Raw genomic sequence first — 22,918 nt, 5'->3', positions numbered from 1 at the left:
GCAACATGCCACCAATATACTGGTGTGCAGGCACACTTTTCAGTGATAATTTTCCTCTTAACTAGCTAATTATTTCATCAATTTGGTATTTATGTAGGGAAGCTCTAACATATCTATATCTCAAGGGAAAGGAAAGAGTATAAACTAGTTGTTGGACCATCAGAGTTCTAGCTTGTATTTTTGGGTCTGCCATTTTAGGTCTAGCATATGCTATAAAAAATGTTGCTGGTACCCAAGCAAAACAGAAAAACATCTGGGATAAATTAACAGCTTAAATTAACATGAAATTGCTTTTGTTGATTATAAAGTCCCCTAAATGAAATAAATCTGCCAATAAAGGTATCTACAATAGCAATCTTGCTATTTGTAAGAATGGAGCTGGGGATTGGCCTCTTCTCACAGGTAACTAGCAATAGGACTACAGAGAATGTATTCAAGAAGAGCCAAGGGAGGTTCAGGTTCAAAATTAGGAGACATTTCTTCTCAGAAAGAGCAGTCAGGCATTGGAATGGGTTGCCCAGGGAAGTGGTGGAGTCACCATCCCTGGGGGTGTTCAAGGAAAGGTTGGATGGGGTGCTTAGGGACGGTGGTAGGGGGTGGTTGGACCAGATGATCTTGGAGGTCTTTTTGAACCTTAATGATTCTATGATTCTAATGTTAAGTAAGCTGTCTATGTAAGCAGGTGATTAACACATTTCCTGAGATTTTTGTTTCCATTGAAGAAATAAAGCTTAATTTCCTATGCATTTATGTCCTTTCTTCCTAGAACACGTCTGCCACTACTACTAGAGCAATTTTACCATCTTTTTTAGGATAATTCCCATATGTGAGGGAACAAACGCTGCAACTGGGACAGTGTCATAACTCATCAGTTAACACATACAAATTGTTGAAAATAAAGGTTTTCTAGCTGCGTGGCACATGTAATTTCCTCAGTGACACAGTCTCAAATCACCACCCTTGGCTGAGTAATCACTGATGTCCACAGAAAGCTTTGACGCAAAAATGTCTCTGCTGAACCAAATCAGCCCCAAATTACCTCACAGAGATACTGGGTGGTAGAATTACATAGACAGGGTTCAGTTTGGAGCTACTGGCAGAAAAATATCTTTTTTTTTTTTTTTTTGAATGTATGTTCATATATAGATACGCGTATCTCATTGTGAATAGCACAATCTCAGAAGACATGTAGCTGCTGACTGGGTGGCCAGTTAGCAGCATGTAGGTATCCACAGGGGCTACGATGGCTGCAGAGAAGCCGAGGGGAGCCAAGACCCTCACTGCACGGCCAACCCGCGGCGATGCGGCAAATGCCACCTGGCTGCCGTCGGCGACGCCGAAGTCGCTGCACTCATTCTCTAAGTGCTCGTTTCCACAGTCCGCGACCTTAACCCCCACAGACGGCTCTGTTTTCTCTCACAAGGCTGCACAGGAGGGCAGAAGAGGGCGGGGGGGGCCACACGGGGGGGGGAGCGCCGCGCCGCGCCGCCGGGGGGCGCCGGGCAGGTGCGAGGGCCGGGGCCGGGGCCCGGGCCGGGAGCGGCGCTGCGGGGGAGCCCGGCGGGGCAGGGGGCGAGAGGGGAGCGGGATCGGGCCGGGCCGTGCCAAGCCCCGCCGCTCACGCCGTTCGTCTGCGCAGGGAGCGCGATTCGGCCGCCGCCGCCGCCCCCGGAGGCTAATTAGCCAGGAGGCTAATCCCGGCCGGCCCCGCAGCCGCAGGATGTCCGGTGAGTACGGCCTCGGCCGGGCCGCCCGCCATTAGCGGCCCGGGGTGGGCATAGGGGGGGGTCGCCATTTGGTGGGGGGCGAGCCGGGCGGGCTCCGTGCGGCGGCAGGTGGAGCGGCCCCGCCGGCGGAGTCGCGACATGGCTGCGACATGGGGCTGCGGGTGGGTGCGGGAGGGGCTCGGCGTGGCGCGGCTCGGCTCTGCCGGGGCTCGCGTTTTGGAAGGAGAGGGGTGGCGAAGCCTGCGAGGTGCGAGGTGCAGCGTCCTCTGCCTCGTCCTGCCCAGCGCGGAGCTCCCGGAGGTTAAACAGGTCGCTTAAGCAACTACTAATATTTCACTTCTCAAAGCCAAACATGACTGCTTTACAGCTATTATTATGCTTAATTGCATATTATGACATCGCTGCATTTGATTTTTCGCAGAGGTAGTTTACAGTCTATTGAATAACACAATTTCAAGTTCTCGAAGCGGAACCTAACTGTTCATAACTGAAAGATCCTTAATAAAATCCGCGCTAAATGAGAAACAAGTCTCCTCTCTGTAGCCTTCCAAGATAAGTCCTAATCCTGCCTAGTAAAATTCAGTGTTGCTTTAATAGTAGAGAATTCGGTTTGGGTCAGGCAGGGCTTTGTTAGACCGCAAGAAATACTGCACACCATCAGAGGGCAAGGTGTGTTCTGCGTGGAGGCGCTGGCCGTGCCAGCACCGCGCGCATCAGTAACACGAGCATCTCCGCTACTGGACCCAGACCAAAGAAGCACGGGAGTTAATATCGCCAGCCATCGCTTGATTGCTATGGCAGGAACCGCCTTTTTGCTGAAAAATTGCCTGGTAATTTCCGTGGGTGGTCTGGCATAGCCTTTCACACCGTTACTCATTCTACCTACTTGTGGCAGAATACGTCTCCCTGCTGCTGAGGCTCCAGGTGTCAGCTGGAGCCGAGCTTTCTGTGCCAGATGCTTCTGAAGGCGGCTGTGCTAGGTCAGCGAAGCCCTGAGGCTGTGACTGTATCTCTGCAGAAAGCCTGGCACCTTTGGGCAAACACGCTTCCAGGGGAGGATGCCCAGGGACCTGGGTGTGGGAGGGGGAGTAACAACACCACTGTCATAGAAGACGAGGTGGGCAGGGGTGGCCATGGCCTCGTTGCTGCAGGTATCAGAGTGGGCACAGACCCGGGCTGTAACGTGCTGGCCCCACAGGGATCACATCTTTAGTGGGGGGGTGAGAAAGGAACAGCAGATGGTAATGGGGAGGGATGTAAGAAAACAAGTGGCCAGTGTTGGTTAGTACACAAGGCAGTATGTACGGGAGACACAACCAGCCTGCCGGAGATTTTTAGCTATTTTTTGTACTCTTATGCATGACAGCAGTGTGTTATTTAGAGTGTGCCTGAAGGAGAGTTGTAGCCTACAATTCTCTGTTTCCTATGGCAGCATTGGAGTGGGCAACTTGACAAATTTGTTACTCCAGGAACCACTGCTAGAGCACATTTATCCTTTCTCTGTCTGTCAGAAGACAAAAATATGTTTACAAAGCTATGTCTGTTGGGTTATGAAAGAAACTACTTAAACTTGTCTTGAAGCTGGCAGGTACGTGTTTCATTCAGTGCTTATTTTATGAGTAACTTCTGACTCTCACTGGAATTTGTTCGTTCTCTGTCTTCCCTTTTTCTCTGATCATCAAAGTGAGAACCACTCAGTCTGCTTGCTGGTGCAGATTCCAAGGCTTTTCTGCAGCCCTACAACTGGTTTTCAGGCCTGTTTAAGAATATTGCCTCTGGCAGTTTTGTCTGAGGCACTGCTATGAGTAAGTAGCATGAGAAGCTGGTGATCTTGACTAAAAAAGCTGGAACACATTCCACATAAAATCACTCTGCCTACTGTAGTGATTCACATTACTTTTGCTATCTTTTCTGTGCTGCGATTTGCAGCTTGGGAATGGTCTCTTCAATAACTCACCATGGTTATTTCCTTGAAAGTCTCTGGTTTCTTCTGAGGAACTTTTGCCAGTGGTGGCAATGATGATTTCTAAACTTGCAACTTCATGTGCTGTGTGGTAGTCTAGATAAGAGAAATCAGCAGTCATAAATTCATACAACGTAGTTTTAATGTGATTCTAATCATACGCTTACTTATCATTGACTCTCAGTGAGTTATAAGAAATCAGCCATAGGGTTCCACAGCTTGAAAACAATTTGGTTGAAAACTCAATGCTCTTCACACTAGGTGTTTTCTGTGAAAAATCCTATTGTCATTCAGCTCAAAGAACTGAAAATTACACATAAAGCTGCCGTTGACACTTTAAAAAAAAAAAAGAAAAAAAATCTAGTTGCAATGAATTTTAAGTACCCACACCCTTGGCTTTCAAACTTAAAGATCAAATATTGCTGCTTTTGCAGCTTGGGATCAGTGGGTGAAGCCCTGTGTAGGTTAAATTTAAAGCAACATTATTCTTTCTTTAATTTAAATGGGGATTTTTGGCAGAGTTTAGTTTCATAGATCATTGTGCAAACCTTATCTGTAGTTTTGAGTTTTAAAAATAGAATAATTATAGCGACAGAGTTTCAAGGAATGGTCTAAACAGGGAAATTCAAGTAATGCTTCTTTTCCCTTGAAAACATGGATTAGAAGAAAGAACAAGTAATGATCAAGTCTTTTGATTTTAACCCCCACCTGTGGATCTTTTACAGAGTAAATGGGAACTCTGCATCCTTTTAAAATAGCTAGCATATGTTTCTGTTTGCATCAGTAACATTGTAATGCTGCATGGTTTCGGCCAGTAGTTTGATTATCAATTTAATTACCTCTGTAATGGTTCATTATATTAAGAAGGCCATAAAATGTATCCCACAGCTGATTCTCAGAAGACACACTTGGTTTCTTTACTTTGCTAAGCATTATCCAAAGTTTCTTAGAAGCTGTGTTCGTTCAGCTGTTTGCCTCCTCCTCGTTCTGACCACAGCTTTCGTCTGAGAGATACTGGCATGAAAGTATGTGTAAGATGTGGTAATTTGCCACACCAGCTTGCTGCACTCTTTGATGAGCAGCTTGTTTAGTCTTAGGTGTATTATATATGTAAATATTTGGTTTCTGTAGCTAAAAGAATTTGCAGAAGCAGTAAGGAGATTATGTGCTCGGTTTTATGGTTGTTATTTAAAACAGCGGTTTTAAGATTTAAACACCTGCTCTTTTCACAGTTTGCTTTTTGTACTAACCTACCCCCCACGTTCTTCTCACTAGTTGTTTTATTACTTTTTTTGGCTGGAGATGCTTGTTGCATCAAAGGCACACAAAAGTGCCTTTCCTTGCTGTGTCTTTGTGTGAGAATAATTTTATTGCTGAAGTGGCCTTCAGCTTTTTTTTTGTGTGTGTGTGTGTTGGTTATTATTATTTTTTTGGATGCGTGCTTGTATTTGTGTAACCTTTTGGAAAGCTGCAGCAGGAGCAGCTTGCAACCGTCCTTCCAAACCTCTCCATGTAAGCACCAGTTTTCTGTTTTCTGCAACGCCCATAACTTGCTCGAGCTGTTGTGATAACAGGAGGTTCAGGTGTTTCCACAGAGAAAGCTCCTTTTTTCTTCATTTGCTTCTGGGAATAGTGATTTATAAGGTTGTTGGAATTTGCTTAGCTGAGGGATCTGCAAGCTGTTTTACGTTTGGGTGGACGATGGAGTGTTTTGGCTAAGTTGGCCACTGCCAAAATTGTTGAGTGTTGCAGGGGCCTGCAGTGGTGTAGGAAGAGAGTGGTGTCTGTGCCTGCTGAGAGTTCAGGCCTGACAGGCCAGCACACAGCGGGCCTGGGCTTCCCTCTGGGTCTGGATGACGTGGAAATGAAAGTGCTCGGCATCTGAGGGCTCTGGCCATACTTCATGACACACCTCCGTGTTAGGGCAGAGGTTTCAACCTGTGCGTTTTGGCAGCCTCTGAGGTCACTTGCTGGGTGCTCTGCTGATGTTTTGCCAGATTCCTTCCGAGTGTCTCGCACAGAGCCTGGAAACTGTGTGACACCGTGTTTTGTTTTCGTTTTTTAATAGTTTTATCACAGCTGTAAATCCCTAAAAATGATGGTGGTTTTATACGAGTGGTTCAGGACAAATTCTTACTGAAGCTCTGTAGCTCAGTGGAATTCCCTTCATCCTGTGTGACCCAGTTACCTTGTTCTGGTTAATTTTGCAGCCTAGAAAGCTGAGGTATTCCCTCATCTCTGAGAGATGCCTATCGCATCACTGAATTTTAGGTTCTGGCTTGCCCCTGAACCCTGATAATGGCTCTGTTGGGGGGCAGAGCTGAAGAAGCAGCAGCTGGTGTCGCAGGCCCAGTACCTTTACAAAATGTGCTCTAGCTTATACTGTGCAGGAGTGTAGCTTGCTTTCTTTTTTGTTTTAACTTTTTTTCCATATGCTTTTTGACTCTGAGGAACACAACTAATTCTAATTTTCTTGGAGTTTCTTAAGGTAAGGATAAGTAGGGATCCCTAACTTTGGGCTTGCCAACCTCAGCAGCAGTTCCTTTGCGTATGTCAGTAGGTACCAGTTGTTCAGCCAGCACCAGTTACTCCAGTACAAAGGGAATAAAGCGAAGAATAATGCCTGGTAGGTTGATTCAGTGAGGTAAGGGAAAGAAAGATATTTCTGGTTTGTGTTTAACTTTTTTTCCTTAGCTTTGGCATTATATAAACAGGAAAACTTTCTTTATCAGTTGTATTGTTAGATACAGTGTTATGTTAGATAAATGTACAATCTAAATATTTATAGATCAGCTTGTTTGATTTGCCATTAGGTTTAGGCAACGTGACCCAGAGAATTATTTAAGACTAGTCTGAAAACTTCCTACCTAGTATTATGTAAATCGGAAAAAAAAATCAGAAACTTATATTCTCCAATTATGTTTATTGGATTTTCTATTCAGTTCTGTCCTCTGGGGGAATTCAGGCAAGAAAAGAGCTTATCACAGGAGCTGCAGGTTGCTATAAGCTGTAGCCTGTTGGTTAGCTGGAGGAGGGAGATTGTAGAGCCAAAAGAGCTTATATTAAAGCTGTAAAATGACTCTTCTGAATATTTGCTTGCAGTAACGGATCAAGCCTTTGTGACCCTCGCTACTGATGATGTTTATTGTCAAGGAGCTCTGGTCCTTGGACAGTCGTTGAGGAACCATACGACATCTAGAAGACTGGCAGTGCTAATTACACCAGGGGTTTCCAGTGGGATGAGGTAAGAATTCACATTGTTTTGGAGATTGATAATATGGAAAAACTAAGAAGTAACATGAAGGATTTTAAAAGGCTTCCTGAGGGTTTTATGGCATTGTCTGTAGAATTTCCCACCTGGCTAGTGATTTCTGAGGGGAGTCCCAAATAACATCCGTGGTACGATTGTAAGCCTGGTAAGAATTCACTTGCAGAAGTAGAGCTTGTGGCTGGAAGTTGATTTCCAAGCTCATAATTGGGAACATTTGCTGAAAGTTTGAGAACTAGGGTTTTAGTGTCTTGCTTTTAAGCCAAAGTAAAGGTAGTACTGTTTTTTTTGTTGTTTGTTTGTTTCCTCCAAGTGTTTTTTTTCTTTTAGGAAGAGCAAGATACCTACCACCTCCGACATCAGAACTCTCCAAAAACATCAGTGGCTCAATTACAGATGACTGATCTTAAAATATTAGTGCACTGCTATCATGATGGGAAATACGTTTTTTTCTGCCCTTTTTTTTAATCACTTTCCAGTTTGGGATGTGATTCTTCAGGCACGACAGAGCTGTGTGTACAGGAATTTATTAGATCAGTTGAACTCTAGCCTTGATTTTTGGAGGACTGTGTTAGTTGTTAAAAGGAACATGACATGCCACAACTACTCAAGCTCTTAATTCTGCTGTGGCTTAGGAAGCGTGCAAGCTCCTAATTTCTGTATGCCATCTGAAAGTATTAGCATTGCAGCTGGCTCAAGAAACATATTTTCCCTTTTTTTGCTCCTTTAGATACACATAAATCTGTTTATCCAGGATTTTTCTCACAGATAGGATCTGTGATAACAATGAAACCTTCCTGAATGACTGTTAAATACATTCAACAACCGGGTAGATGTTAAGTCTCGTTTTTTGCATTTCTTCCTGCTCCCTCTATCTTCACTGGGATGAGATCCCCTCCCCTCCCCCCCCTTTTTTTTGAACCAAGGATAACACTTTAAAAAGTTTGTCACTGAACCAGGTTTCTAGAAGTCTGTATCTGCTCTTTATTATTTCACAGTTAACTTTTGTCCCTTGAAGATCAGGTGAACAAAATCTGATGACTCTGGAATCTCAATAATCAGCACAGGCTTTTCTGCTTCTGTGTTTATATGACATCCAAGACTTCGTAGTTAATAGTGTAATGTAAATAAATAAGCTGTTTAAAAGACTCTTTTTGTGCCTCGAAGGAAAATTAGCTACTTTGATATCACCTATTAAATTCACGTGAAAGAGATGCACAGAGGAAAGATGTTTTTCTAAAAGTCTTATTTGAGATGACTTACAGTAGTGAGCAAGCATATAATTTTCTGTTTTAGAAGGTGCAGTTTTGGAGCTGCTTTTGCTTGGGCATGATAGGTGCAAACAACTGCACTGACAGTGCCTCACACATCCTGTAGTATGCACACATAACAGTATGGTGCTTTCATTAGAGAGAATTGTGCAGGTGTGAAAGCTGCTTTAATTTCTGTTGGTGTTTCTATAGGAGACTGAGTAACTAAAGTAAGGATTGTTTTCTCCTCATGCAGCACCTGTCACTTTCAGGATGTGCTGGCATCCCAAAGTGGATGTTCTGCTCTCTTAGTGGAAGAAACGATGGTTTATGGCCTCATATCTGTCACTTCAGCAGACTGTTTACAAGGACTTTGCACTTTTGATGTCTTTTTCTAACCAATCAATCTAACCTTTGTTACTGTCACAGTAAATGTGCTGTGTGTCACTATTTTCATGCCAGAAGTGAAGTCTGGTGAACCTCCATAAATTTCATTCTTTCCCTCCACTGCTTGCTCTGGTAGGTCTGCCCTGCGCAGCGTGTTCGATGAAGTCATCGAGGTGGATGTGCTCGACAGTGCTGACTCGGTCCGGTTGGCTCTGTTGCAGAGGCCAGAACTGGGAGTAACCTTCACTAAGCTTCACTGCTGGACTCTTACTCATTATAGCAAGTGTGTCTTCATGGATGCAGACACTTTAGTGAGTAGAGCAGGAGCCGTGGCAACATTTTTGTCTGTCTTAAAGAGCTGATCTGGGCGTGGGATGCTTCCTTGTCTCACAACCTAGTAGCCTACCAAGTGACCAGATTTGCTGGGGGACATATGGTCACAGAAGCTCCAGCTGGATGTTCGGCAATGCTCACGGTTCTGCTGGCTGCAGAGAAGTGGATCCTGTTTCTGAGAGTAGCCTCAGGACTGTCCTCTATGCAAATTGGCTTCTGACAGATGTTTAGAAGAGATCTCTCTCATATACTTTTGTTTGGACTTACTCTGGTCAGGGAGGCAGGCTAGTTATAAAGTGGAAAGGAAAAAAAAAACCCAGAAACATTCATGTTTTTTTCATATAGAGATTAAAAAAAAAAAGACTAATTTTGGCAACAGTCATGTCAGCCTTTCTCTGCACTTAAATGTTTCAATTTGAGAGAGTGGGATGCATTTTGATTTAATAAGGTTATAGTTGCATTAGAAACCAAATTAAGTTATTATTCTCAGGGAGTGATGGGAAAAGTGTATGATTTCCTGTTTAATATTAAAGGAAGAAGGCTGTGTTTTTTAATTGAATTAAAAAAAATAGTAATCGTTCTTCTGCTTTTCACAGTGGTTCCCTTGACAATTGTTATGGGTGGGGTGCAGACATTCAGTGAGCGCACAGCCATCTTTCCACAAACTTTAAAACAGATCTGGGCCTTAACCTGATGGATTTTTCCCACTTCATTGTGAAGCTTTGAAACCAAACCAAAGCAAGACTCTGAGCTTAACATACATTAGAAAACTAGTAAAAAGAGGCAGTTTTTCTGCTACCCCTTTAGTCATCCTGCTGCTAAGTCAAATGATTTGGATTCTCAGCTTTGTTGCAGTTACTGAGAACAATGGATTCTGAGAAAGTGAGCTAAGAAATAAGGAGACTACGTGTTTTCATGGTATGTTGTAATATTTAAAGGGACCTTTTGGAGGGTCTCTGAGGTTTAAGAAGTAATTTCATAGGGTTTGCACTTTTGTCAGAGAAGTCATGGGGAACCACAGTTAATGTTACGTTATTACATTAAAAAATAAGTGCTGGCCACAAACATGTTTGGCATTGTATCTCCTTTTATGCTATGCAAGCTACATACTTGGTCAAACTAAACTGAATTTGTTACTACTGATTTAGATACTCATGTTCCAGAAACATCTTCTGTAACAACTTCTTTTCTACTACTTTCTCCAAGGTGCTTTGCAATGTTGATGAATTGTTTGATCGAGAAGAGTTTTCAGCGGCTCCGGATTCTGGCTGGCCCGACTGCTTTAATAGTGGTGTATTTGTGTTCCGACCATCTTTAAAAACTTACAACCTGCTGCTCCAGTTTGCTGCCGAACATGGCAGCTTTGACGGTAAGGCATAACCGAAGGGCAAGGCGTAAGAGTTGAAGTGCAAGAAATTAGATACATTGTCAATAGGCCATTTTTCTGCAGCTTCCATGCTATCTGGCAGAATGGAGGAAGGCAGGAGTTCTCCAGGCTTTAAGTAATTACGCTTCCACAAAAATTTATGGTGCAGATCTTTGCTTCTTACACTGCATTTAGGACACACTGAGTTACTGCAGGCTGTGATTCCCAGAAAATTGTAGTGAAGGGACATTGTGTCTGAGTCTTGCTCAGTAAGTTTTAATTTTGCTGTCTGGTTTAGGAGAGAGAAATATAGCTGATCTTCTGCTCTGAGGGAGACCAAAACCCTTTCCTACTCCTCTCTTCATATGTTACGATAGGACTTCACTGAAATTGCATCAGAGTGGACCAGGTATTACTCGCACCTACTCAAGTGGCCGTACTGTCAAGTCGAAGCTGCAGTCCCATGAACATAACCAGTCTCACGACCACCATTAAACATGAAATTTTGATGTAAATTTGCATGTGCTTACACATTATACTAATACTGTTTTATGTATGCTTTAGGGGGTGATCAAGGCTTGTTGAATAGCTTCTTCAGCAACTGGGCAACAGCAGATATTGGTAAACATTTACCTTTCATCTATAACTTAAGCAGCAGTGCTGTGTACACCTATGTTCCTGCTTTCAATCAGTAAGTAATGATGCTTTTGGCTGGTTGTAAGTCACTGTAGCTTGCTAACAACAAATCATTTATTACAAGAAAGTGAGAGAATAATGCTGGCATATTCTGTTGATTTAAATTACAGCAGTAAGAAATGACTTATTGTGTAATAGAAGCTTAAGAGCAATACAAAAGCTTCTTATATCTGTCTGTGAAACAGATAGAGAGTCCCAGAGTTGGCTGTTCTGTCTCAAAAGTTGCTTCAGAAAAATTTTTCCCAAATTTGGAAATATGTAAATTACTTCAACATTAGGTTCTGACAGCTTTACTTTTAAATTTGTTCCCTTTATTTCCCCAGTCAGTTCTATGGGAAATAGTTGGGATTTTTCTTTCTCTCTCTCTCTCTCTCTCTCTTTTTTTTTTTAATTACTTAGGTTCTTTCTTGAAACTGAATTTGTGCTGGTATATTACCCGAGACAGTTCAGTTAGAGAATCTTTTCTGGCAGAAGTTGTTTTTAAGGTTTAGGGTGTCATGAATTGCTGTCACAGTTGCATAAAGCATTATTTTTGGGGGATGAACTTAGGATGATGTTTTTATTAGTCATTTTCAAAATGAGATCAGTGTTAACCAATTCTGTTGATTTGGTGTTTGAGGTGGTATTTATTTGTGAACAGGGCATGGAGGAGGACTGGAGATGGGACTGCATGTGCCTTTCAGTTTCCTTCATGAATTTTTCTACTGGAATTAGCAGATGGAAGCAAATGGCAGTGTAGCCTTTTGTTTACTATATGCTATGTGAAATACCTTAATCTAAAAAGATAAAAATGTTAATATGTATGCTCATATTGAATGTGTTGCTGTTATAAAATGTCAAAATTACCTCACCAGTGAGAGTAAGCATGTTTCTTTAGCAATGTATATGTGCTAAAATTGTCTTTGATGTTTAGATCTGTATGTTTAATTTCTACAGTTTTGGCAGAGATGCCAAAGTTGTTCACTTCTTGGGAGCGACAAAGCCCTGGAACTACAAATACAACCTTCAAACAAAGAGGGTTGTGCACGATGGCACCACATCTGGGCCTTTTCATCAGCTGTCATTTCTTGCCCTCTGGTGGAATATATACAGTGCCAGTATACTGCCTTTGTTAGAAAAGCTTCAAAAGACGGAAGAATCAGAATCTGAAGAACGCAAGGTAACGATCAAGGAGTTAGTGGGAATGTACTGGAGTCACAGCAAAATTCTGAAAACCGCCTTCTCCAGAGGAAAGAATTACATGGGAAAACATCTGCTGATTGGCAATAGCAGTGACAGGCATCTAAACTAACATTTCAGGAAGGACTTGGTGTACTGTGGATTTACAAAGATTTCTTCCACTCCCCTTCTTAACTGAGGAGGAGTTTGTATGGCAACGTATGTAAATATGTTCTGCAAATTAAATGCAAAATATGGGGCAAATTAGGCAGAGGTGATCATCTGGCTGTGAAACAGACTTCTGCCTTTTTGAAGCTAAGCCGACTTAGGCCATCAAACTAGGCCTTGAGCTATAGTAAAATCTACCTTTTCAGCTCTGCATTTTAATTTGTTTTATGAGAATCTTAACAAATCAGATTTGCAGAGGCAGAGTTAATTACATTTGGGATGTTATATAAGTTAGTTGTACATCATCAAGCATTCACTGAACTCTTTACTGTTTTTTTTAATCAGAGGAAGTACAGCTATGTGTAGTTTTCATGAATACAATAAAAATCTGTTGATAAACAGATGCTTTCTTGGAGCATTATAAACTAATGAGTAGAACCTGCTCTAGGGATCCTGCTTTGTCTGGGGTGTTGGACCTGATGATCTCCTGAGGTCCCTTCCAACCCCTACAATTCTGTGATTCTGTGAGTAGAAGGAAGATACAATTTTTAATTTCATATACAGACGTGACAATTTAGGTCACTTTTATGCATATATAAATATTTTATTTTATGTCTTAACAAATATTAAACTGTTACCATCATTAAATGAATTGCATAGTGCCATGAGATCAGGTGGACAATTATCATCAAAGCTCCAGAGAGGAATTTGGTTTATAAACCTCATGACAAATTGGAAAGCAGAGGAAGGAATGGGAAGGTTTTGATCTCATACTTCAATGCATTTTAATATTTTTTTTTAATTGGGCAGTGAAGAAATAGTTCAGCTACAGTAACATTAAGATGAAAGGATGTGTTAGGTTTCCCTCCTGATGATGGCAGCATACTCTTTAGTTCATAAATCTAAATTGCAATATGCGCTGATACTGGGACCGCAAACTGTTTGACTGTATTGATTTCAACGCTGAAAACGTTAGAAGTGAAGCTGTTGGAAGTAAGGTACTGATTTCCTGCAAAAATTTATTTCAGTGACAGGATGTTCTTGTTTTTGTTAGCATACTTTCAATGGAGTTGAAATTACACTGAAAAAGGTTGAGCCTTCTGTGGCCAATTCACTGCAAATGCCTATACCTCCGGAGCAGACATATGAGATGCATCCCACGGCTTGTCCACCTGAGGAACTCAGTTTCAAAGCTGTAAGTGTGCTGTATATTCTTATATGCATTAACAAAGTAAAATGATACTAAAATAAGGTTTTGATTTAGGTTTCTGATCTGGGAGATTATAGCTTCTTCACTTTAGCTGTCACCATTGAATTTTCTTGCTTTCATGAGAAATAGTCTCAAGAATATTTGTTTTCTTTAATCTTTAGTCACGTGCGCATGAAGTACCTGGAGGCTGAAAGAGTTTGCATTGAATTTTACGAAGAGATTATGTACTGAAAGTTGTTAGGTCCTTAATAAAATGTAATAAAAAGAAGCTTTGTTACCAAATTAATCTACTGAGTATTAATGTTCCTGTAAATAAATATACTTAAAGCTAGAATCCTTTTATCCCTCTTGTGTAATTTTTTTTATCCCTGAAGTGCTGACACAGAAAACTGTTCCCCAAATTTCAATGGTTTGGGCAACAAGGAATATCTTGCAAAGAATTCACTGATGATCATTGTAGAGGTCCTGGTAGTTTAGTCCCTCTTCATGTATTTGGGTATTTTTGTTGCACTGACTGTCCTTATTTTGTGTGGGAATTTAATTGGAGATAATAGAACAGTGTTTCTGCAGGTGTAAGTCACTGTGTGTGTATGATAAGCCATGCAATTGCAAGGTACGATTGGAGGAAAATAAAACTAATGTTGTAGTGTCTGCTCTTGGGGACTATTTTCTGTTAAGGTGAAGACAGTTTTTATTATATTCAGCACTTCACACTATAGTTATTCCATAAAATAAAGCTGTAGTCTTCCCTTCTTTCTTTTCCACCCTGAGCGTGGAAATGCTGAAAGAAAATTGCAAACACTCCAGTCTTACGACTTAAGAAGAATTTATTAGCAAGAATGCTTTATCTTGTGTCTGATGCATCTGACCATTGGAAATGCTGAAGTTAAATAGGGAATGCATTTTCAAGATGCTGTTTTGGGGTGAAAAATAACAATGATCATGTAAGTTCAAATGTGACTTACGCTTTTCTTAATTACAATACAGTAAGATTGATTTATCGGAAGATTGTATTAATTTGAAGTGAACAACCTGATGCTCTTCTTAGTTAGGAACATCGTCATTCCCTTTTATGTTGCGTAGCTTCAGTAGTCTTGTGAGACTGTTCTGCTTGTGGCAAAAGAGACCCCAGAGTGGGGGCTGCCTACTCATTTATGTTTCGATATGTGGCAAAGACAAATACTTTGGTAAATATTTTGGGGAATGCCTGATTTATTTCTCTTTTGGAATACATTGTTCTGTTCTTATTCTATGCATATAAAAAGCTTGAGTTACAGAGCAAGCTAGAATCCTGAAATGAGATTTGTTTCCCATTTAAGTTTGGCCTTGTGAATGTCGACATCTTAGGATGAGATGAGCTGCCCTCTGGAGGTACTTATCCTGGATTTATTATAGTAGGAGTTTAGATTCGGTGCCATTTTGATAGCTAAAGCAGGGTGAGATGAATTTTGTCCTTACTGATAATACTTCATGATGTTTCCTCCCATCCACTGCTTTCTTCTATCCCAAGACTGAAATCCACTTGTATTGTATGCATTCTCGTGATAAGGAAACTGGGGGGAAAAAAATTGTTCTCCTAATAAAACCTCAGTGGTTGTATTTTAGCAACCCGTATGTGAAGTTGAACAATGCAGTCCTAACGTCCATCCCTCTGAGCCTGAGAGACCTTCAGAACAACTTACTTTTCATCCTGCGTTTCAGGAAACCTCCGAACTGGTACATGTAGCTTTCTGCATTGCACTTCGGTTGATAATTGCATGCATGTCTTCGCCAGCATCATTTTGGGAAATATCTACTAACTATGATGTGATATGTAAAAATATTTCAGCTATGTAATTAATTTCTTAACCTCTTCCAATACGGGGGTATGATCCCTTTTTACCAGTTATACTTCTAGTTTTTAAGTGTATATTTTTCAGTGCCAGCCTGGAACTGTTCAGTAACGTAACCGTCGATGTTTTTTTGTCATGTTTTGTTTGTTGTTTTCACCTGCCGAAGTGATGTTTCCAAGCAAGTGGAAGATGATGTACTGCGAGTCAGGCACAGAGCCTGAGCTACAAGGCCTTGCTTTGTGATCTTGCACTGCGTTTTTCTGTGGGCAGTGTGACAGCAGTACCAAATTTGGCAATAATGGAGTGATGGGGTGTCAAGGAGTTGGATCTTGGGAGGTGCACAGCACAGACGTTTTCCTACAGAGGAAAATGGGTAGATTGTGAAACACTATCGTGAAATTCTTTAAGAACAAATTGGTAGGAGAATTCGTAGCTTCTGTGCAGCAAGGGTGTTTGGACCCTAGCTAAAATTACTAAATTATGAAAACACGTTGATTCCTGTTCTGCTGTTAACTTATCCAAGGCTGTTGGTAATTCTTGCTAATGGTTTAAAACAAAACAAACAAACAAAAAGGAATCTCCTTGCATTACTGCAGATATGTGTATACATAGCCTAAGAATTAAATAGCATGAATTAAATATGCATATTTGCATATATATGGAGCAAGCATGCTCTTCAGTGTGTTAATTGATCTTTAAAGTGATGTACACATTGGGTCCCAGGCAAGGATACGTAGGAAGAGTGCAGTTAACTTCAGTATATAGTGTCACGTTAGCTGTGCCAAATACCTTACTGGTTCTGTGGGTGCAAGTTTTGTGTAAGTCCTGTGCCCAAAACATGGCAATTCCAGGGCACTTAGTCAGTTTAAGCCTAATATCTCACTAATTTCAGTTATTCAGTTATTCTGTTCTAAAGCATGTTTATAACTGAATTGGTGAGGGCTTCACTAGAAGGCTGTTCTGGTTGATTTTAACTTCATAACATGAGTTGTTTGCCTTTGAGCTTCTTGGAATAGTACTGAAAGCAGATTTTCAGTACCTGTCTTGATTAACCTTTGTCATATTTCTTCTTTATTACTGGTTATAATTGTTGGGATGTTCTACTTTTACTAACGTTGGTCAGTCACAGACATGTTTTTTCTTTTATTTGGTTGAAATTATCATTAATAATATATCTTACATTTTTGCACCTATGATAACTTGATCTTGAACCATGATTCAGAATTTTGTAGTGTCATTCCAAATTAGTCTCGCATAATATCAGTCTCTTGAATTAACACGTAGTTCACGCCTGGTAAATAATACTGATCTCAGTGAAGATACAATAAAGTGCATGGCCAAAGAAAACATGCCCATATGAGAGCCCCATGATGAAATCTCATTGTATTGTTGCTGAGTGTGCCAAGCTTTGAGTTAAGAGAAGCAAAATAAATGCTTGGTGTGTTCACAGATGCTAAGACAACAAGATCATGTTATCAAAAAAAGCATGAGTGTTCAAATACCGTTTTTTTGTTTGCTTGCATGTTTTAACTGCAACTGTGTAAAGCAGAAATTTGACTTTCAAGTATTAACTTCACAGCACTAAGAACGATCAAATGACTGTTTTCCCACTGTTCTGCTTCTTCCTGCAGAATAAGGTTACGCATTCTGTTTCAGAGCTCTCCATTCACCTCAAACCAGAAGAACCAAATCCTGAAGATGAACGGAGAAAATGGGAGGAAGGGCGTATGGACTACATGGGAAAAGATGCTTTTGAACATATAAAAAAGAAACTGGACACATTTTTACTTTAAGAAGAAGTGAACTGTAATGACCATCATGATCTCTTTCTTCTATAAATGCAACCTTGAGCATTTGGATATCTTCATAGTTTATTTGACACCGAAGTTGAGGGAAGATTAACAGATAGAGACTCTTGTTTGCTTTGTGTTTTTTTAACAGTTACATGTGCCTTACCTTTATTGTTCTCCAATAGTGCCTTCTGAGGTATAATGGATGATACCTTCTGAGTCTGAAACTCTCGGTTTAATCACTGTTCCCCTTTTAGTATTGCCCAGGAACAGTCATGAGTAAAGTATGTTGGAAGTTGAGATTATTTCAGAGTACTTTTATCTCTTAGAAGAGGCTTCAAAAACTTTTAAAATTAAAACCTTTCTCTTGAAAGCAAATTAACAAGTCCCAGGGCAACCATGGTGTAGATTTCAGTATGTGAGAAAAGTGAGATGAAATTGTGGCCTCATACGAGTCTATAGCTAAACTTTTTCATTTAAGTATAATTAGGTTAGAGTAAGTTCAGACTCTGTCTGAGATCTCTAGTGGATATTCTCCCTGTTTTATATGGAAACTGCTCAGGGACCAGTGTGATGAAGAGTAGTCTTAAAATAGACTGATAATGTATGTTAACCTTTTATGTTCCTGCTATAGCATACTGGCTTTTGTTTGTTTTAATATACATTAGCTGTACTTGTGTGTTCAGAGTTGCATAGTTAGAGGAAGAAATGCTGACTGACACTATGGTATAAACCTTCTGGTGCTTCTTATTAATTTGTTTACAGTTACTCCAGACTGCAGTTGACAAAGGCATTCTTCTCATTTAGCATATTTACTCCAGTTTGAATGCAACTGAAAACACAGTTAGTACTTGTTTTAGTAAATAGGCCTTTTAAAGATCTTTCAAACAATAGCTGTGTGTTGGAACTAATAAATCTGAGTGAAGATCCAGAAAAATGTATTGACGAGACTCCTTTATATTAAGTAATGGGGATTGCTTTGTGAATTTAGGTATTTAAATGTGACTAATCTTGGCAAGTTTGTTTTAACAAAAAAGAAACCCTTTGAAAGAAAGAAGCTTGTCAGGCATGCTAATATGATAACATTCAGCAGCATTATAAAATAACTGTGTCAAATCTTAGAATGAGAATTCTGCTCTGCTGATGGGGGATCTGAGACATGTTTATTCTTAATCTGTCACCAATTTTTCTACAGGTAAACGTAATGAAATAATTTGGGGGGGTTTTGTATAAAAACCAGTGGAGCAAACTTACACAGCAGAGGGATTGCCATAGAATGCTAGTGAAGAAAAAAGAGGGGTAAAAAGGAAGGAAATGGTGTTTTCTTTTTCTTCTGCCAAAAAGGATGGGAAGAGGGGGGATAACTTGCACAAATTAGGAAAGGAATGAAAGAGTAAAAACGTTCACTAAAGGAAGAAAAGTGATCTTTGAGTATTTTAGAATTACACTATTGCAAACATGAGGTAGTAGTTACTTCTACTTTTGTGGGCTATTTCCAGTTTTATCTAGTTCTTTTTCTCATTTATTCTAAGTATTCTGAAGGTGGGAATTGTGGGTCTCTGTCTTTGGGTCTGTTGAAGTTAAGCTTCTAGTCCAAGTCAGGTGTTTAAGGTCTCTGAAGCTGAAGAGAGAGATGTCCAGAAGATAAATCATCTCCGTTTCTCCATTGATCATAAAGGGACCCTTGATAACTTGCCTTCCCATGGCAGGTAACCTCCACACGTTAATGCAGGCAGGCCGTTTCTGCATCTTGTTTTGTACGGCCCAGCACAGCACTACCACTACACTATTATGCAGCGTACTGAATGGATTCATGTGGCGTTTGATATACTGAGCTCTTTCTTAGTCACAAGTAACTTGTGCACCTGGAAAAGTACTCCATTTTATAATTATTTTATAGTTACTGCTAATAAACTTAAAACAGTTTTTAAGAACTGTATATAATAACAATAGTCAGCAATGCAAACTCGTGCTTCATGCAGCCGTACTCCTACGGTAACTACTAGATCTTACTGGGAGCATTACTTAGATTACGGAAAAAATAACTGATGTGAAATCAGTAGTTGAAAGGTTTCAAAATAGGCATATCAATGTCATAAAAGGAGCTGTTATGGAATACATGTGGAAATGTTAAGATATAAAATGGTATTGTGTGTGGATTACACAGTGTTTTGCAAAGAAATGTAGCAGACTAATGCCATGGAAATAAAGCAGGAATGGAGAGTACCTGTGAAGTCATGTGCTCATCAGATCTTATTAAATTGCTTTTGAAACATTAGCACTACCAGCTGAGCAGAATTGAAAAGTGTGAGTTACAATTATTTCTATGGGCATACATAATGATAAGCTTTAGAATCTCTCTTGAATTAGCACAACAGTAGTTGAGTTATTGTGTTTCACAGAAAAAATACAGCTGCGGTTAAAAACCTTGCCCGAGTTCTTGTCTTCACACAAAAAATGTTGAAATAGTTATAAATACTGTGGCATCTTGGTGGATTCTAGCTCAGTACTGCTGTCACCAGAGGGTGAGAAGGAACAGCCTTTTCAGTGTATCCAGAATTCACATCTGCTGTACTTGGGCAGCATCCCTTGCTCTTTATGGACATCATTGTGAAACTGGGGGGCCACAAGCAGGTTTGGAGGGCGTTATGTGCAGCATGTTGCCGTGAACCACAGGATTTGCTAAGTCAAAGCATAGCTTGGAAATAAAACTTATACTAAGCCTCACCCAGAATTTCTTCCATATTAAGGTTTGATGTAGCCCCAGGTACTTTTAAGGTAAAGAAAGTCAAGAAAAATAGACTTTCCGGTAGCACCGTTCATCCCTGGACAAGACACATTTTCACTTCAGAAATTTGGAAGGTGCTGTAGAACCAGCACTCTGTCTCAATGAAATGCTAAGGGGAAAGATGTCAGATTAAATAAAACCACCATAGATCTCTTAATGTCTGGTGTGTGTGGTGTGTGTGTGACTGAGGGCTTTGCCAGCATTAAGCCCTGGTGACCTGAGAAGCAGCTGTAAGGGTTTTGGAAGGCCAAACTCTGACCTATCTCTGTGTGGCAAACTTGGCATTTCAAGTGGACAACTTGTATTTGAGTCAAAATACGCTGTCTCCTCTGCTGTCATGGGCTTAGTTATTTACAGCAGGACTTAGGAGGGTAGTTTCATTTGCAATACAGTAATTTTATTGGGTGCTCTTCATGTAAAAACAGGAGATACTGTGGGTGTGCCACAAGGAAAATTCCTGAAAATCTTAGACGAGTGGGTTAATGCACTTCCCAAGCCTAAGGGAAAAGGAGATTGTTGTTCTTGAAATGTCCCTACTTACAGTACGTCTTGTGAGGACCTTTCCATTTGGTTGTTCTGGGAAAAAAAGAGTTTTGTCTCTGTAGTTCGGTCTGCTCACATCAGTTATGTTTTGTAAGGCTGATATTTAGGAGAAGAAAAAAAAATCGGTATTCTTCTGCCTTTATATTTTCTTGTCCCTGAACGTGAGACTAGGTTATTCGCAGGTGGCTTTATACGTTTACATGCTTTTGAAAATGTCTGCATGTTCAACAGAAGTGAGTCTGCAGCATGCCTATTTATTCTGTGATGGATTCTGTTGCTTTACTAAGCTAAACTGTTCTGATTCATCTGACTTTGAAAATAACATGAGACGGACCTTTCTCTCTTAATTCATACCTCTAATGATTTTACCATTCTGTGAGAGTGTTTAGGTCAGTCTCTGAAAAAAGTTGTACCTGTTCCCCTTTTTCCTCGGTTTTCACTATTGTGAGGTTTGATTATTTTTAAATCAGCCCTATAAATCAGATAAAACGCCTAGCAGTCAACTCTAAATAGCCTGCAAAAATATGCCAGTTAATGCTTCTCATTGAAATACCTTGCCTTTTCAGTATATGGATTGCAAAATGCTTCAGCTGAAAGTCTGTTCTTCCTGAGCTGTCTGGCTCATGAACAAGTAGTTTATTTGATGCTGAGTTACAAGGGGCAATGCTCAAGCAATATGGTACCTCCTGGTATAAGTTTTGCATGTTTAGTATTTGCATATCATAAGTATAGCAAAGGTACTTAAAAATAATACGTTATATATAAATTTATTATAAAACATAAAAACCATTAGAATGCTTGCAGTGACATACTCTGAATGCAGGAAAAAGCACAGTTGCAAGCCTTTTTCTTAACTTTGCCTTGGCTGTTGCCAGGATCCTTTAAACTCTCAGAAAATGGAGGAGAAAAAAACTAACATTCTTAGAGAGCCAGGGTTTGACATGTGATTATTTTAATAATTTTCCCACCTCAGGATGACAGGACATTAACCGCCTTGGAGAAGTGTTTGTTTCCATTTACAAGACTGTAGATGGATGTGAACCGTGATAGATGTAGGTGGTTTTCCTTTAGATGTGTAATACCAGAAACAGGTAATTTTATTTTATTTTAGACTTAAAGAACTGTAATCTTCAAAGCCTGCTCATATTATTAAATATTCGGAACCATAATGATTGCTTGTGATTGCTGCGTACCTGTATTTTCATTTTGAAACCTCCTTAAATTCTTTGTGTTTTAAGAATTTACAGCTTTTAGACATGTGGCAGAACAGAAGCCAAAGTCATTCACAGTCTGCAATATCCCCATTTTCCTCAGAAAGCTCATTTTTTATTTTTTTTTTTCCTTTCAAACATCTTAGTAATGTGTCACATTAATGCAAAGAGAAAATAGGAGTTTTGCAGAGTTGTTCAGAAGTAATTTTGCAATGAAAACATTCCAGAGAAATATTCTGAGATTCATTTCAACACACTCTGTGTGTATTTTAGCCTACAATCTGTTGGGGAGCACAAGTTTTTGATTTCACTTCTTCAGTCCCATCACTCATTTACAAGAGGTGTGTCCCTCACTCTCCCCCAAATTCAACCAGGATAAAGTTTGAGTTCAAATTCCTTTTCTCAGTTTGTCTGTTATGCAGCTACTTGTACTCTCAGGTGATGGGCTCTGGTGATTTATGCACTGGCGTTCCCCTGGGTCGCAGCAGAGAGCAAGTCAACGCGTTCAACGCGTCTGTGGTATTTAAACACGGTGAAGTGAGTTATTTTAGAAGCTTCTTGTCTCACTGTTGTGAGACTCAACAATTACTTCGTTGAGTCAGTCTAGTGCAGAGATTCCAAATGTTATTTAATAATGATCAAACTCTTTAGATGGAAGTCAGCTTCATACACCGCGGATGTCAGACATTTGTACAGCTCAGCCACAGCTCTTTCCGTAAAAACAAACTTATTTTGTTACAGAGCTGATTCCCTCCATATGGCATCTGTATTTAACCATATGCAGGCACATTCTCCTGTGGTTAACAGTGGCTTGGTGGTTTGCCAGTTATATCAGATTGGCCTAATAGGTCAGGTAATGTGGTACTTCTTCCCTTCTACAAAGGGAGAAGCCGTGATAAAACAAGGGAGAGAACATGTCATATATTCCTTTTTTCTTATTATTCAGAAGATAGTTATAGATATTTTTTTAAAAAAAGTATCTGAGTTTATTATTTTGTATTATTCAAATGCAAATGTGTTACATTTGACAAAAAAAAAAAAAGCCTTTTATCCATTAATGCATTTTATGTGGAAGCATGCACCCAGGACAACTCTTAAGCATGGCATTGGATTCACCCGCTTTAGGGGAAATGTGTGTTTCCCAGGACATAGGAATAGCGTGCTCTCCTGCAGAGCAGGCTGCTGCACTGCATAAAGTCAGAGATCTGCAACCACTCCATGGCCACAA

General features: G+C 40.3%; 2 protein-coding genes across 6 annotated transcripts in view; both read left to right on the top strand.

The window, feature by feature from the left end:
- Positions 1–4,463, top strand: part of XG (Xg glycoprotein (Xg blood group)) — a 28,210-nt gene extending 23,747 nt beyond the window's left edge. Inside the window, exon 10 of the transcript XR_004746729.1 lies at positions 4,453–4,463. The gene's annotated coding sequence lies outside the window, so the exon portion shown is untranslated. The remainder of the gene's footprint in view (positions 1–4,452) is intronic.
- On the top strand, positions 1,380–21,648 carry GYG2 (glycogenin 2). Of its 5 annotated transcripts, XM_035311538.1 has the most exons (10): positions 1,513–1,727; positions 3,412–3,532; positions 6,793–6,934; positions 8,732–8,906; positions 10,135–10,297; positions 10,859–10,985; positions 11,927–12,149; positions 13,371–13,511; positions 15,132–15,242; positions 16,990–21,648. In XM_035311538.1, exons 2-10 carry the CDS (start codon positions 3,529–3,531, stop codon positions 17,149–17,151), a joined length of 1,248 nt encoding a protein of 415 aa, XP_035167429.1. In that variant the 5' UTR covers positions 1,513–1,727; positions 3,412–3,528; the 3' UTR covers positions 17,152–21,648. The 5 variants fall into 5 exon arrangements, with proteins under 5 accessions (XP_035167580.1, XP_035167429.1, XP_035167362.1 ...); XM_035311689.1 differs by lacking the exons at positions 1,513–1,727; positions 3,412–3,532 and adding an exon at positions 1,380–1,506; XM_035311471.1 differs by lacking the exon at positions 3,412–3,532.
- Positions 21,649–22,918: the final 1,270 nt, after the last annotated feature.

Source organism: Oxyura jamaicensis, chromosome 1 (genome assembly GCF_011077185.1).
Source record: "Oxyura jamaicensis isolate SHBP4307 breed ruddy duck chromosome 1, BPBGC_Ojam_1.0, whole genome shotgun sequence".
Classification (NCBI taxonomy): Eukaryota; Metazoa; Chordata; class Aves; order Anseriformes; family Anatidae; genus Oxyura; species Oxyura jamaicensis.
The sequence above is the reverse complement of the archived record's forward strand: the minus strand, read 5'-3'. Positions and strand labels throughout refer to the sequence as shown.